The sequence below is a fragment of the Spermophilus citellus genome, assembly GCF_964194105.1.
Source record: "Spermophilus citellus genome assembly, chromosome: 3".
NCBI classification, from domain to species: Eukaryota; Metazoa; Chordata; class Mammalia; order Rodentia; family Sciuridae; genus Spermophilus; species Spermophilus citellus.
In genome coordinates this window covers 206,577,769-206,595,888 of record NC_138184.1, presented here as the reverse complement: position 1 = coordinate 206,595,888, position 18,120 = coordinate 206,577,769, and the positions used below count along the sequence as shown (strand labels likewise).

Below are 18,120 nucleotides of genomic sequence, written 5' to 3'. Positions count from 1 at the left end.
CTATAAAACAAACTGACACCCCAAAACACATCTTCAGGAGAAACCTGCTTACTAAGAAAGCTATCCCCTAAAAGTGGTAGAGAGGCTCAATTCATCAGATGCACAAAACTCCATGTAGAAGCATAAGAAATATGAAAAAGTAATGATGTTTCCAGAAGAACATGACTCTAGCAAAAGATTCTAAGGAATTCAGTATGGATTAAGTGCCTAATAATTTAAAAGAGTGATTATTTTTAAAAAAGCTCAGTGAGATCCAAGAGAATTCAAAATAAACAGTTAAATGAAATTAGTAAGAAAATACAGGAAATGAATAAGAGACTCAGCAGAAAGGAATTTAAAAATTTTTTTTAGTTGTAGATGGACACAATATCTGTATTTTATTTATTTATTTTTATGTGGTGCTGAGGATTGAACCCAGTGTGTCATGTATGAGAGACAAGTGCTCTGCCATTGAGCTACAACCCCAGCCCCAGAAAGGGATTTTGAAATGACCAAGCAGATGTCTTAGAAATGAAGAGCTTAGTAAGTAAAATAATACAATACAGTTGAAAGCCTCACTAACAGTCAAGCAGAAGGAAAAAAAAATACCTGAATTCAAAGACAGGTCTTTGGCAATATACCAAAGAAAAAGGAACAATTGAGACCTTTTGCCACCATTAAACAAATATCCACCTCTTTATATATATATATATTTTAGTTGTAGTTGGACACAATATCTTTATTTATTTTTATGTGGTGCTGAGGATCAAACCCAGTGCCTCACATGTGTGAGGCGGGCACTCTACCACTGAGCTACAGCCCCAGCCCATAAATATCCACCTCTTTAGAATAACTCAAGGTGAGGACAAAATATTTAATAGCATAGAAAAACTGTTCAATGAAATAATAACAGAAAACTTCCCTAATCTTGGGGAAAATATGGACATCCATGTATAAGAGGCTTATAGGGGGCTGGGGATGTGGCTCAAGTGGTAGCATGCTCACCTGGTATGTGCCAGGTGCTGGTTCGATACTCAGCACCACATAAAAATAAAACAAAGATGTTATGTCCACCAAAAACTAAAAAAATAAATATTAAAAAATTCTCTCTCTCTCTAAAAAAAAAAAAGGCTTATAGGACAAATAGATGTGACCAGAAAAGATATTTACTCAAAGTTATTATGGTCAAACTGTCAAAAGTATATGACAAAAATATTCTAAAATCTGCAAGGATACCAGATCACATTTAAGGGTATTCCAATTAGACTAACAGCAAATTTCTCAGTGAAAATCCTAAGGACCAGGACGAAAAGGAATAACATATTATAAGTCTTGAAATAAAATTACTGCTAACCAACAATACTATCCCAAACAAGGCTAACCTTCAGGAATAAAGAAATAAAGTTTTTCTAATAAGAAAAAAACTGAGGGAATTCATTTCTACCAGATCAAGACTTAAAAGATACTTAAGGGAATTTGAAGTGAAAGAAATAGAATGACCATCATGAAAGCAAGTGAAAATATGAATCCACTAGAAAAGTAGATTCACAAAAGAGAAGAATCAAGCATCAGCAATACCACTGAACGACAAAAAAAATGAATAGAAGAGAAAGAATGAAGAATATTCAAACAACTAGAAAAAATCAACAAAATGACAGGAGTAAGTCCTTACTCATTAATAATAACCTTGAATTTAAATAGGTGAAATTCTCTAATTAAAAGATACAGACTGGTTGGATGGATAAGAAACAAAGCCCAATAATATACTGCCTACAACAAATTCACCTCACCAGTAAAAACAGACAAAGTTGAAAGGATGGGAAATTATATTCCTAGAAAATTGAAACCTAAAGCAAATAACAGTAGCTACATTTATGTAAGACAAAATAGACTTAAAAATAAAAACTGTAAGAAGAAACAAAGATCACTATATAATGACCAAGGGATCAATTTATCAAGAAGATGTAATCATCATAAATCTATATGCACCTTATGTTGGAGAACCCAGTTTCATAAAACAAATGGACAGACCTCACCTTCCAAAAATCAAAGAAACAGAAGTTAAACTATACCATAGATCAAATAGACCTAATAGACATTTACAGAATATTTCATCCAACAGCTATAGAATACAAATATATCAGCACATGAAACTTTCTCTAGAATAGACTATAAGGCCACAAAACAAGTATTAAATTAAAAAGAAAGATGAATTCTTGTATCTTTTAGGATCAAAATGAAATAAAAACTAGAAGTCAAAAACAAAAGATTTTACAAATTACACAAATACATGGAAACTGAACAACACACTTTTGAACAAACAATGGGTCAAAAAAAGTCAGATGAGGAAGTTTAAAATATCTTAAAACAAATGATAACAAACACAAAAGACCAAAAGCAGTACTAAGAGGGAGGTTTAGAGCAATAGGTGCCATCATCAATAACAATGGAAATATTTCAAATAAACAACCTAATGATGTATCTCAAGGATATAGAAAAGCAAAAAAGGAACCAAACTCCAAATTAGCAGATGGAAAGAAATAAAGGTCAGGACAGAAATAAATGAAAAACTAAAATTGGTACAAAAGATAATAATTGGTTCTTTGAAAAGACAAAAGCCAGAAATCTTTAGCTAGACTAACCAGGGAAAAAAGAGAAGACCCAAGTAAACAGAGGATAAAAAAGGAGACATTACAATGGATACTGTATAAATACAAAGGATCATTATAAAAAACTATATGCTAAGAGATTGGAAAATTGAGAAGAAATGGATCAATCTCTATAGACACATATGACCTATCAAAATTGAACCAAGAGGACATAAAAAAAAACCTGTATAGACTGATAACAAGTAAGATTGCATCAGGAATAAAAAGTCTCACAACAAAGAAAAGCCCACGACCTGATGGTTTCACTGCTTCACTTTATCAAATTTTAAAGAATTAATGCCAATTATTTCATAGAATTGGAAGGGTTTCATCCAAGAGATGAAATGATGAGGCCAGGAGTACCCAGTTAGCAAAACCTGACAAGGACACCACAAACCAACCAAAAAACTATAGATCAGTATTGCTGATGAACACACATGGAAAAATTCTCAACAAAATAGTAGAAAATTCAATCTCACAGCACATCAGTAAGATCTTACCAATTAACAAGTGGGTTTCATCCCAGGGTTACAAGGATTGTTCAGCATATGCAAATCAATGAACTTAATACATCACATCAATTATATAAAAAATAATAATCATATGATCATCTTGACAGATGCAGAAAAAGCACTTGATAAAATTCAACATCCTTTCATGATAAAAATCCCTGAACACATGAAGCATAGAAGGATCTATACTTATAATTGACACAATAAGGGCTATAATTGACAAATGCACAAAACATCATATTGAATTGGAAAACACTGTAAACATTTCCTCTAAGATCAGGAGCAAATAAGGATGCCACTCTCACTGCTCTTTTTCTGTATAGTACTAGCAGTCTTAGCCAAAGTACATTAGTCAAGAGAAATAAATAAAAGGCATATAATTTAAAAAGGAGAAAGTCAAATTATCCTTGTTTGGGGCTGGGGTTGGGACTCAGCAATAGAGTGCTTGCCTAGCATGCATGAGGCCCTGGATTTGATTCTCAGCACCACATAAAAATAAATAAATAAAATAAAGGTATTGTGTCCAACTACAACTAAAAAATAATTTTTAAGAAATTATCCTTGTTTTCAGATGATGTGATTCTAAACACAGAAAAACTTCAAGATTCCAACAAGACTATCAGACTGTAAATGAATTAAGTAGGATACAAAACTTAACATACAAAATCACTGGCTTTTCTATACACTAATAATACATTTTCTGAGAAAGAAATCATAGAAGCAATCACATTCACAATAACTTCATTAAAAAATACAGTACCTAGGAGTAAACTAAGGAAGTGAAAGACGTCTACAATGAAAATTATAAAACACTGATGGAAGAATTTGAAGAAAACAAAAAAATGGAAAGATCTCCCATGTTTGTGGGTTGGAAAAATGTTAAAAACTAGTATGTATATGTTGCTAAAAATATACATACTAGGGGGATCCAACATGGCCACCGACGAGGAAGCAGCGATTCTAATGTCTCCACAGTAACGGGATCAGAAAGACCCTTTGGAACAGCGGCAGTCTACCTACTGAGGAACTTCTAGCAAAATTCCGTGAAGGGGGTCCTGCCAGGAATTGGTAGGTTTATTAAAAGTGTCAGTTTGTGGCCGCCGGGACTCGGGGCCAGGGGACTGCGGTACTTGCCGGAGAGGGGCTGTCGCCTCCCCGGCCCCGGGCACCGCCGGAGCCGCGAGCCGGAGAGACACGGCTGCGGTGCGGCCAGAAGCCGGGAACGCCGGGGGCGGAGAGAGTGACCGGGGCAGCGCTGGCAGTGGAGGCCGGCGGAGAGAGGCACGGGAGCCCGAGGCTGAGACACACCAGAGGGAGCGGAGGGAGAGCCCCGCCATCATCCCGAGATAGCAAGAAGAGGAAGATGGCGGCGGGAAGTGAGTAAGCCTCTCCGTGCTCCGCGCCCCATGCCGCCGCGTCTGAAAAGCTGAGACAGACAGCTGTGACTCTGCATTAATCCATCCAGCTGAGGCGGCTGGTCAGCACTTCCCATCCTACGGAGGTGGATGCCTGCCGGGCCTTCGTGGGTAGTGGCCGCAGGTTCCAGGCAGGGCTTGGGAGAGACAGTGGGGACCCGCCCGTTGCGTTCGTCGCCTGGCAGGGGGAGGCGAACTGTCGCCGTTTGCGGGGGACACCACTGTGGCGGAGGGCTGGCGTCGCAGGACTGCGGCGGTGGAGATAACTTCACTGAAGCCTGGTGCTACAGGTGTGTAACCCCCTAGCTTTCCCTCTCCACGCATCGGGGAAACCTTAAGGGCCCCTCCCAGCTCTCCCATGAGTGCTACAGTCAGCCCGAGGGAGTCAGAGGTGGGGCAGGACCCGCAGCGCGGAACTGCCGCTCCCGCCAGGGCTGACTGCTGAGGTCTCTTGCACCACCTACGGGGGAGTGGCTACCAGAGGGCAAGTAAAATTCGCTGAGGATTCTCAGCCCCAAGCTCTACAAACTTAGGGTCTGAGGGAATGGCAAACTGGAGGAGTGAGCCCAGTCGTTCATGAAAACAGGGCTCCCGGGAGCAGCAGACCTGGCCTGTAGCCAGTATTGTGGTGAGAGGGGCATGGCTAGAGGAAAAGTGGAAGTGATTGGACACAAGAGGAGGCCCTAGGCACTCAGGATTGGAGACTCGCCCAGTCTGGGAGGAGCTGCTGCACAGTGATTGGGTCTCGCGTACTGACAGGAGAGACTTGACCTGGTGGGCACAGCGCCACCTAGTGGAAGAGAAGTTAATCAAACTCTAAGAAGGCATTTATTAGTTTTTTTTTTTTTTTTTTTTGATTTGGGTTTTTCTTTCATCCTCATTTTTCTATCTTGGTTTTTTTTTCTTCTTCTTTCTCTTCTAATTTTAATTTTAATTTTTTTAAATTATTATTATTTTTTTTAAATTTTTTTTCTTTTTTTAGTTCCTATTTCTTTCTTTTGTCTTTTCATTTTTCTTATTCCCCCTTCCTTGAATTCTATCTGCCTACTCTCATTCTCTTTAGTGACTTCTTCCCTTCCCTTCTAATACCTTTCCTCCCAAGCATCAAATAAATTTATCGGAGTAAACAGTAACTCAGCAGTCAAACAGAACAAGAAGCAACATGAGCAGCTTCAAGAAGCAAGGAAGAAAAGGAGTACAAACAATGCAGGACAGCCTAAATATTCAGGAGGACCTAGAGTCATCAGAAAAATGGTCATATAAAGACCTCAAGGAACACCTTAGACAGATGGAATGGAACCTTAAAGAGGATACAAGACAGCAAATTCAAGCAGCGAAAGAACACATTGAGAATGAATTACATAAACAGCTAAAAGAAGAAGTTAAGCATCTTTATCAGGAGATAGAGATTATAAAAAATAATCAAACAATAATTCTAGAAATGAAGGAAACAATAAACCAAATTAAAACTCAATTGAGAGTATCACTAACAGAGTGGAGCAAGTAGAAGCCAGAATGTCAGATAATGAAGGCAAAATATACCGTCTTGAAAAGAGTCTAGCCAACTCAGAAAGGCTGGTAAAAAATCACGAGAAAAACATCCAAGAGTTATGGGATAACATGAAGAAACCAAACTTACGAGTCATCGGGATAGAAGAAGGTACAGAGATTCAAACCAAGGGAATGAGAAACCTGCTGAATGAAATAATTACAGAAAACTTTCCAGAAATAAAAAAGGAAACAGATATACAGATTGAAGATGCATACAGGACACCGAGCACACAAAATCACAGTAGACCAACACCAAGACACATTGTTATGAAGATATCCAATATACAGAACAAAGAGAAAATATTAAAAGCTACAAGAGAAAGGAGACAGATTACATTTAGGGGTAAACCAATACGGTTAACAACGGATTTTTCATCACAGACACTGAAAGCAAGAAGGTCATGGAACAATGTATTTCAAACTCTGAAAGACAATGGATGCCAACCAAGAATTCTGTATCCAGCAAAATTAAGCTTCAGGTATGACAACAAAATAAAGATCTTTCATGATAAACAAAAGTTAAAAGAATTTGCAGTCAGAAAACCAGCATTGCAAGGCATTTTGAGCAAAACACTACACGAGGAAGAAATGAAAAACAATAACCAAAACCATCAGTGGGAAGTGCCTCGGTAAAGACAGAGGGCGACGGGAAAGATAATCACGGAGAAACAAACTAAATTTTTTTTAAAAAAAAGGATAAACAATCAAACATGGATGGAAGTTCAAACCATATATCAATAGTAACTCTGAATGTTAATGGCTTAAACTCTCCAATAAAGCGACATAGGCTGGTATCATGGATTAAAAAGACAAGTCCAACAATATGCTGCCTCCAGGAGACACATCTGATTGGAAAAGACATACACAGGCTGAAGGTGAAAGGATGGGAAAAAATATACAACGCACACAGTTCTCGTAAGCAAGCAGGGGTGGCCATCCTCATATCGAATAAAATCGACTTCAAGACTAAGTTAATCAAAAGGGATAAAGAAGGTCATTATATACTGTTAAAAGGAACCATTCACCAACAAGACATAACAATTATCAATATTTATGCACCAAACAATGGTGCTACGACATTCATAAAACAAATTCTCCTCAAGTTCAAGAATCAAATAGACCACAACACAATAATTATGGGTGACTTCAACACACCTCTCTCACCATTGGACAGATCCTCCAAACAAATGTTGAATAAAGAAACTATAGAACTCAATATCACAATCAATAACCTAGACTTAACTGACATATATAGAATATATCAACCATCATCAAATGGATATACTTTTTTCTCAGCAGCACATGGATCCTTCTCAAAAATAGACCATATATTATGCCATAGGGCAACCCTCAGTAAATATAAAGGGGTGGAGATAATACCATGCATTTTATCTGATCATAATGGAATGAAACTGGAAATCAATGATAAAAGAAGGAAGGAAAAATCCTACATCACATGGAAAATGAACAATATGTTACTGAATGATCAATGGGTTACAGAAGACATAAAGGAGGAAATCAAAACATTCTTAGAGATAAATGAAAATACAGACACAACATATCGGAATCTATGGGACACAATGAAAGCAGTTTTAAGAGGAAAATTCATCGCCTGGTGGTCATTCCTCAAAAAAAGAAAAAACCAACAAATAAATGAGCTCACACTTCATCTCAAAGCCCTAGAAAAGGAAGAGCAAAACAACAGCAAATGTAGCAGAGGCTAGAAATAATTAAAATCAGAGCGGAAATCAATGAAATTGAAACAAAAGAAACTATTGAAAAAATTAACAAAACTAAAAGTTGGTTCTTCGAAAAAATAAATAAGATCGACAGACCTTTAGCCATGCTAACGAAGAGAAGAAGAGACAGAACTCAAATTACTAACATACGGGATGAAAAAGGCAATATCACAACAGATGCTACAGAAATACAGAAGACAATTAGAAATTATTTTGAAAACCTATATTCCAACAAAATAGAAGATAGTGAAGACATCGATAAATTTCTTAAGTCATATGATTTACCCAGACTGAGTCAGGAGGCTACACACAATTTGAACAGACCAGTATCAATGGATGAAATTGAAGAAGCCATCAAAAGACTACCAACCAAGAAAAGCCCAGGACCGGATGGATATACAGCGGAGTTTTACAAAACCTTTAAAGAAGAATTAATACCAATACTTTTCAAGTTATTTCAGGAAATAGAAAAAGAGGGAGCTCTTCCAAATTCATTCTATGAGGCCAACATCACCCTGATTCTGAAACCAGACAAAGACACCTCAAAGAAAGAAAACTACAGACCAATATCTCTAATGAACCTAGATGCAAAAATCCTCAATAAAATTCTGGCGAATCGAATACAAAAACACATCAAAAAAATTGTGCACCATGATCAAGTAGGATTCATCCCTGGGATGCAAGGATGGTTCAACATATGGAAATCAATAAATGTGATTCACCACATCAATAGGCTTAAAGATAAGAACCATATGATCATCTCGATAGATGCAGAGAAAGCATTTGACAAAGTACAGCATCCCTTTATGTTCAAAACATTAGAAAAATTAGGGATAACAGGAACTTACCTTGACATTGTAAAAGCTATCTATGCTAAGTCTCAGGCTAGCATCATTCTGAATGGACAAAAGTTGAAAGCATTCCCTCTAAAATCCGGAACAAGACAGGGATGCCCTCTATCTCCACTTCTATTCAATATAGTTCTCGAAACACTGGCCAGAGCAATTAGACGAAAGAAATTAAAGACATAAAAATTGGAAAAGAAGAACTTAAATTATCACTATTTGCAGATGACATGATTCTATACCTAGAAGACCCAAAAGGGTCTACAAAGAAACTACTAGAACTAATAAATGAATTCAGCAAAGTGGCAGGATATAAAATCAACACGCATAAATCAAAGGCATTTCTGTATATCAGCGACAAAACTTCTGAAACGGAAATGAGGAAAAACACTCCATTCACAATATCCTCAAAAAAAATAAAATACTTGGGAATTAACCTAACAAAAGAGGTGAAAGATTTATATAATGAAAACTACAGAACCCTAAAGAGAGAAGTTGATGAAGATCTTAGAAGATGGAAAAATATACCCTGTTCATGGATAGGCAGAACTAACATCATCAAAATGGCGATATTACCAAAAGTTCTCTATAGGTTTAATGCAATGCCAATCAAAATCCCAACGGCATATCTTGTAGAAATTGATAAAGCAATCATGAAATTCATATGGAAAAATAAAAGACCCAGAATAGCAAAAGCAATTCTAAACAGGAAGTGTGAATCAGGTGGTATAGCGATACCAGATTTCAAGCTATATTACAGAGCAATAGTGACAAAAACAGCATGGTATTGGTACCAAAACAGGCGGGTGGACCAATGGTTTAGAATAGAGGACATAGAGACTAATCCCCAAAGTTACAACTATCTTATATTTGATAAAGTGGCTAAAAGCATGCAATGGAGGAAGGATAGCATCTTCAACAAATGGTGTTGGGAAAACTGGAAATCCATATGCAACAAAATGAAACTGAATCCCTTTCTCTCGCCATGCACAAAAGTTAACTCAAAATGGATCAAGGAGCTTGATATCAAACCAGAGACTCTGCGTCTGATAGAAGAAAAAGTTGGCTCCGATCTACAGATTGTGGGGTCCGGCTCCAAATTCCTTAATAGGACACCCATAGCACAAGAGTTAACAACAAGAATCAACAAATGGGACTTAATTAAACTTAAAAGTTTTTTCTCAGCAAGAGAAACAATAAGAGAGGTAAATAGGGAGCCCACATCCTGGGAACAAATTTTTACTCCTCACACTTCAGATAGAGCCCTAATATCCAGAGTATACAAAGAACTCAAAAAATTAGACAATAAGATAACAAATAACCCAATCAACAAATGGGCCAAGGACCTGAACAGACACTTCTCAGAGGAGGATATACAATCAATCAACAAGTACATGAAAAAATGCTCACCATCTCTAGCAGTCAGAGAAATGCAAATCAAAACCACCCTAAGATACCATTTCACTCCAGTAAGATTGGCAGCCACTATGAAGTCAAACAACAAGAAGTGCTGGCGAGGATGTGGAGAAAAGTGTACACTTGTACATTGCTGGTGGGACTGCAAATTGGTGCGGCCAATTTGGAAAGCAGTTTGGAGATTCCTGGGAAAGCTGGGAATGGAACCACCATTTGACCCTGCTATTGCCCTTCTCGGACTATTCCCTGAAGACCTTAAAAGAGCATGCTACAGGGATACTGCCACATGGATGTTCATAGCAGCACAATTCACAATTGCTAGACTGTGGAACCAACCCAGATGTCCCTCAATAGATGAATGGATAAAAAAATGTGGCATCTATACACAATGGAGTACTATGCAGCAATAAAAAATGACAAAATCATAGAATTTGCAGGGAAATGGATGGCACTAGAGCAGATTATGCTTAGTGAAGCTAGCCAATCCCTAAAAAACAAATACCAAATGTCTTCTTTGATATAATGAGAGCAAATATGAACAGAGCAGGGAGGAAGAGTGGGAAGAAAAGAGTAACATTAATCAGTGACATGAGATGGGAGGGAAAGGGAGAGATGAGGAAAATTGCATGGAAATGAAGGGAGACCCTCATTGCTATACAAAATTACATATAAGAGGTTGTGAGGGGAATGGGAAAATAAACAAGGAGAGAAATGAATTACAGTAGATGGGGTAGAGAGAGAAGTTGGGAGGGGAGGGGAGGGGGGATAGTAGGGGATAGGAAAGGTAGCAGAATACAACAATTACTAATAAGGCATTATGTAAAATTGTGGATGTGTAACCGACGTGATTCTGCAATCTGCATTTGGGGTAAAATTGGGGGTTCATAACCCACTTCAATCTAATGTATGAAGTATGATATGTCAAGAGCTTTGTAATGTTGTGAACAACCAATAAAAATTTAAAAAAAAATATACATACTACCCAAAGTAATCTACAACTGAATGCAATCCTCATCAAAATACCAATTCTTCATACAAACACACAAATCAGTGGAACAAAATATAGATCCTAGAAATCACCTCACATCCACAGCCAACTCCATCTCAACAAAGACACTAAAAAATACACCGGAGACAGGACAGCACCTTCAACATATGGTGCAGGGAAAACTGGATCTCCACATGCAGAAGACTGAAACTTGATTCCTCTCTCTCTCGCCCTGTACAAAAATCAACTCCCAGTACACCAGTGGCCTAAATGTTTGACCTGAGACTCTGAAACTGCTAGGAAAAAACAGGGGAGACACTTCAACCCTCCTGGTACAGGCAATGGTTTTCTGGATAGGAAAAAACACAGGAAACTAAAGCAAAAATCTACAAATGTTTCTGTACAATGAAGGAAACAACAGTGAAGAGAGAATCGACAGAATGGGAAAAAACATTTGCCAAGTGTTCATCTGATGGAGGATTAACATTCAGAATAAAAAAAGAACTCAAAAACTAAACAAACAAAAACAGTAATCCACTTTTTAAAATTGGAAAATGACCTGAAGACACTTCTACAAAGAAGAAATTAAAATAATCAAACATGAAAAAATGCTCAATATCATCAACCATCAGAGAGATGAAAGTCAAAACTACAATGATATTCCATCTCACTCCAGTTAGAGTGGCTATTATAAACAAACAGAAAACCCAAATGCTAGCAAGGATATGGAGAAAAAGGAACTAATACACTGTTGGTAGGAATGTAAATTATTTCAGCCACTATAGATAACTATATGGAGGTTCCTCAAAATAGATCTACCATATGAACCAGCTACCATTTTCCTGTGTAAACCAACAAAGGAGGTAAGACCAGCATATCCAAGAGACACTCGTGTGCCCATGTTTATTGCACCTGTGTTTATCTGTCCATCAGCCTCAATGCCCATCAACAGATGAATGGATAAAGAAAATGTGGTACATATACACAACGGAGTATTATTCAGCCATAAACCATAATGAAATCCTGCCATTTGCAGCAATATTTATGGAAATGAAGAGCATTATGTGAAGTGAAATAAGCCATACAGAAAGAAAAGTACCACATGTTTTCTCTCACATGAAGGTGAGAAGAGTACACCTTTAAGCAAAATAGTGACCACTAGGGATTGGGAAGGGTTGTGGTGGGAATGTAGGTGGAAAAGGGTGATTGATTGAATTTCATCCATGCACATTGCATATATGTATGGAAATATCACAGTGAACCCCATTAATATGTGCAATCAACATGCATTAACAAAAAAAAATGGAAAATAAAAGCCCTTATATTCTACAATGGAATGATTTGAAAATATACAAAAGAATGATTAGGCTTTTGAGAAATTTATTTTTCCTTTGTACTTGAAAAACTTCCTCCCAAACAACCCTGTCATCTACTCACCTCTTCAGGACCTTTGGAATTTTCCCTATTTCTGTGACATGTTAATTCTACACTGAACTTTGTTCTTCCCTCTGGTGTGACTGATTACTCAGGTTAAGCTAAGCTGCTGTTCTATACTTCAAGACAGTTGCTACTTCCAACTCTCAAGTTTCAGATGCTGTAATATTGAACACCAGATTGGATAATCTGAATTGATGTGAAGCAAAAATAAACCTATATTTAACGACTTAAACTAGAAACTTCTCTTACAAGTCAGAAAGTTGTTGAATGATCTGAATTTATTTTTAGGAGGTACTATAACAGGAGTTCATAAGTTCTGTGTGCCAGCCTGGATACTGACCATTGAAAAATAAATGCCTTTCTGTGCCAACAACTGTTGATGCGTGCCCTGCTCCTTGACCTTGCCGTTCTGAAACACCACGATCATGTCTGCGTTCTGGATGGTGGACAGGCGGTGAGCGATCACGATGCAGGTGCGGCCTTCTCTGGCTTTGTCCAGGGCTTCTTGGACAACCTGTCAATAAATCAGACAGAATCAATGTCCTGAAAATTGTACAAATTTTAACATTAAAGAGTATTTTAAAATGTTGCCATCCTAGCAAGTCAACTATTTTAATTTATTTTCTACTCTTTTTGCATCTTTGGTTTTATGCATGTATGTTTTACGTATTTGATATTAATCTACATATAGTTATGTTCTACATTTTAATTACAAATGGATTCCCATGATTTAAATAATATTAATTACTTAAATTTTCTAATTAATCTCCATATCATTTTATTTGGTTCCTTTTTGAGTATATTTCATTGTATAGTTAATGTGCTAAAAAGTGATTAATTCAGCTTTCTTTTGAATGCTTGTTTTCTTTTTATAAAAGTAATATGTGATCATTTTTTAAAATTATGAAATATTTACTATCTCAAAATAACCATTGTCTAAATTTCAGTGTAATTTCCCCCTTTTTTTTCATAGCTGAGATTTTTTTAAAATGTCCATTTCATTAACTTCGTAAGGCATAAAGTGGAGGCCAAACCTTTTCACTTTCAGTATCCAGAGCTGATGTCGCTTCATCCAACAGCAGAATTTGAGGCTGTCTGACGAGTGCCCGGGCAATAGCAATCCTCTGTTTTTGACCTCCTGAGAGCTGAGTTCCTTTATCTCCCACTCTGGTTTCATATTTCTACAAGTTAGACATTAATAAATTTGGTAAAGTCCCAACCGAGAAAACTTGCTACTGGTGTGTGGGGAGGGGGCGTTGAGAGAGAGATTTGTGTGTGTGTGACTTTTGTGTGTGTATAAATTTTATGGTGTGTATAAATTTTGTGTGTGTGATAGAGGAATTGAATCCAGGGATGCTCGATCATCAAGATACATCCGCAGCTCTTTTTTATAGTAAGACTTTTGTCAATTTAATATATTTTCAAATTAATAAAAGTCTTGTTTTTAAAATTAAACTAGAAAACTAATGACTTTCATTCTCAATGATATTCTGTGGCAGAAATTTGGACAAGTTCTTGAATTACTACCATTATTATAATACCATTTGATCTGATATCCATGGAGTTCTCAAAAGGTCCAATGCTAAGAATTTCAAGGTTTAAAAAATTTGTAATGTTCCTATGACTCCTGTGGAGACATCCTTTTCCCCACAAGGGATTGAATCTAGGCTCTCGCACCTACTAGGCAAGCTCTGTACTACTGAGCTACAGCCCCAGTCCTATTTTATTCTCTTTTAATACTATAATAATGAATACTCACTTAAATATTTACTGAGTATCTGCTGTGCCTAAAACTGTGGAAAATCAAATAAAATCAGCTTTGTTCCTTCCGTAAAATAATTCATACAGAGAGAGAAAATATTTGTATACAGTACTTAGTTTAAGGGAAAAGGACCAAATTCATAGTATCTATAAGATGCTCTGAAAGATCAAAATATAGATAAATTGTGGAGACAAAGTAGAAGAGAGAGAAGAAAGTGAGATATATAGAAGAAAGAAAAATCTTTGTATAGAACTTTCTTGGAGCTGGATTTTTAGAAAAATTTCTAGGCTTAGGACAGAGTGAAAAGCTGCAAATTGAGTTGGATAAGTTTGCAGAGCTTGGGCTGTGATATACATCATGTGAATTAATTTCCTAAAGTTCAGCTGAAACTGAAGGCTAAAGATTTTCTGTTCATATAAAATTCAATATTTGATTCAAGTCAACACCTATCTCTTAAAAGTTGGTAAGGCTAACCAACATAATTTTAAAATTATTTGTGTGAGTGATTTCTAATTGTAGCATAATATAAAAGCAAAACTAATTAAGCTGTACTTCAGTTTAATCCACTGGAATCCTAAATGTGAGATGAATACCATAAATGAATTGTTCTTATCATCACCTTTAGAAATGTCAAGTTATTTTTCTAGGACCACACATGCTTAAATTGACACAAAATGGCCCAGAGGCTTAAATGTAAAAGGGCAAACAATAAAACTTTTGAAAATGGAGAAAATCTCTGGCCCTTAGACTAGTCTAAGGAAAAATAAATTAGACCTCATCAGAATTAAATTTTTTCTTTGCAAAAGATCCCAAGAGGGTAGAAAACAAGCTATGGACTGGAAAAAATGTTTACAAACTACATATCTGAGAGTAACTAAAATATACTTTAAAAACTGTTGGAATTCAACATTAAAAATTAGTAATTAGAAATGGATAAGTTTTTTTGTAAAGGAGTATATGTAAATGGCTAACAAGTAAATGGAAAGACTATTCAATTTTATTTCCCTTTAGGCAAATCAAATTAAAACCACAATGATATTTTACTATACTCATAAGAATAGTGTAGATTAAACCATTCAAATACAGCATCACTCATGCATGCATTACTGGTATGAATATAAAATGGTACAACACTCTGAAAAACAGTTCAGAGATTTTTAATAAAACTAAATATGTAATTATCATATGGCCCAGGAATTATACTCCTGGGTGCTTATCCTAGAAAAATAAAAACTTAGGTTCATACAAGCACCTGTATACTAGTATTTATAACATTTTTATTTATAGTAGCCCCAAACTGGGAATAACCTACATTATTACCTTTTCCAGGGAAAAGGTTAAATTGTGGTTCATTGATACCATGAAATGCTATTGAGTAAGGAGCAGGAATGACTTGTAAGTACACATAACTTCAGAGAACTATGCCAAGTGAAAAAACTAATCCCAGAAGTATATATAAGTGTCTGTATTTTTACATAACATTCTTAAAATAGAAAAGTGTACAAATGGAGAACAGGTGGTTGCCAGAGTTTAGGAAACACAGTGAGAATTGGAAGAAGGGGTTTGTGACTAGAAAAGGGCAACATGAGGGGTCTGGACAGTGATGGAAATGTTCTATATCCTGATGATAGTGGACACATGAAACCACACTGGCACTCTAATTAATGGAACTAGATACACATGTACATAAGTAAGGACAAGTAATGTTCACAATGTCCAAATAAGAGCAGTAGATCATATTAATGTCAATTCCCTAGTTATAATATTATTTTTGCAGAGAACTAGGCAAAGAATACATAAGATATCTGTATTCCTTATAATTGCATGTGAGTCTATACTTATCTCAAAATAAAAGGTTTAAATTTTAAAAAATTAGCATGTGAGCTAAACAAAATGTGACTTCAGTCTAGATAATGTGACTTCAGTCTAGCCCTTGACAACCAGTTTGCAACCTGAGGTATGCTGCTTTGACCTTAGTGCCACCTCATTTGCTTCTCACTACATTTGTATAAGGTGGGCATAAGGTCTTCCGATTTGCAAATTAAAAAACCTGTTATCCTTAAAAAGTGTCAAAATGCTAAATCAATACATTTTGTTACTAGCCAGTTGGTATAACTTTGGGAATCATTTTGGAGATAAAAACTGTAGTGTATTCCAATTTCAGCTCTTACTGATTAACTCACCTGGGGCAACATCTTGATGAAAGGATGTATGTTGGCTGCTTTGGCTGCTTTCACAATCTCTTCCTGTGATACGAACCGGCTGTTGTCTCCATAGGCAATGTTCTCAGCAATGCTGCAGTCAAACAGGATGGGCTCCTGGGACACAATTCCAAGTTGAGCTCTGAGCCATTGGACATTGAGTTTCTTTGCTTCTTGACCATCAAGGAGCTGAAAAGCAAAGATCACAAACTGTAAGTGGCTTTAAAAAGGAAAAGGGGACAAAAAATCCCTGAATAATAAGTAACTAAATTTCCTGAAGGGTTATTGTATGTGGCATCAGTAGTTATGAAATACCAAGCCTCATGATGCAAGGACTCATACTGTTGAGGCCAACATGGCCAACAAGATGATTTTTTTAAAAATTGATTATATTTTTAAAACACATGACAGCAGAATGCATTATAATTCTTATTACACATATAGAGCACAATTTTTCATATCTCTGTTTGTATATAAAGTATGTTCACACCAATTCATGTCTTCATGCATGTACTTTGGATAATGATGTCCATCACATTCCACCATCATTGCTAAACCCCCTGCCCCCTTTCTTCCCCTCCTACCCCTCTGCCCTATCTATAATTCGTTTGTTCCTCCCAGGCTTCCCCTCCCTACCCCACTATGAGTCAGTCACCTTATATTAGAGAATACATTCGGCATTTATCTTTTTGGGATTGACTAACTTCATTTAGCATTATCTTCTCCAAATCTGTCAAATGCCATGATTTTATTCTCTTTTATTGCTGAGTAATATTCCATTGTGTATATATGCCACATTTTTTTTAACCATTCCTCTACTGAAGGGCATCTAAGTTGGTTCCACAGTTTAGCTATTGTGAATTGTGCTGCTATAAACATCAATGTAGCTGTGTCCCTGTAGTATGCTGTTTTTAAGTCCTTTAGGTATAGCCTGAGGAGAGGGATAGCTGGGTCAAATGGTGGTTCCATTCCAAGATTTCCAAGGAATCTCCATGCTGCTTTCCAGATTGGCTGCACCAATTTGTAGTCCCACCAGCAATGTATGAGTGTACCTTTTCCCCCACATCCTTGCCAACACTTATTGTTGTTTGTCTTCATAATAGCTGCCATTCTGATTAGCGTGAGATGATATCTTAGAGTAGTTTTGATTTGCCTTTCTCTAATTGCTAGAGATGATGAACATTTTTTCAGATATTTGTTTATTGATTGTATATCCTCTTCTGAGAAGTGTCTGTCAGGTCGTTGGCCCATTTATTGATTGGGTTATTTGTTTTTTTGTTTTTGTTTTTGTTTTTGGTATTTAGCTTTTTGAGTTATTTATATACCCTAGAGATTAGTGCTCTATCTGATGTGTAAGGGCTAAAAATTTGCTCCCAAGATGTAGGCTCTCTCTTCTGCTCACAGATTGTTCTTTTGCTGAGAAGAAACTTTTTAGTTTAAGTCCATTCCATTTATTGATTCTTGGTTTTAATTCTTGTATTACAGGAGTCTTATTAAGGAAGTTGGGGCCTAATCCCACACGATGGAGATTAGGGCCTACTTTTTCTTCTATTAGATGGAGAGTCTCTGCTTGTATTCCTAAATCCTTGATCCACTTTGAGTTGAGTTTTGTGCATGGTGAGAGATA

The 18,120-nt window shown here is 36.6% G+C and overlaps 1 protein-coding gene across 8 annotated transcripts in view; it reads right to left on the bottom strand.

The window, feature by feature from the left end:
• The window catches only part of ABCB4 (ATP binding cassette subfamily B member 4), a 108,875-nt gene that overhangs the window by 3,478 nt on the left and 87,277 nt on the right, over window positions 1-18,120 (bottom strand). For 7 of the 8 annotated variants that reach the window (XM_081287874.1, XM_081287871.1, XM_081287875.1 and 4 more), the window contains 3 exons: window positions 16,476-16,682; window positions 13,565-13,711; window positions 12,871-13,044 (listed from right to left, as the gene is read on the bottom strand). In XM_081287874.1, the coding sequence (XP_081144000.1) occupies window positions 12,871-13,044; window positions 13,565-13,711; window positions 16,476-16,682 (528 nt within the window). Of the gene's footprint in view, window positions 1-12,789; window positions 13,045-13,564; window positions 13,712-16,475; window positions 16,683-18,120 lie in introns of those variants that run through there. The other variant, XM_081287873.1, reaches the window with a different exon arrangement.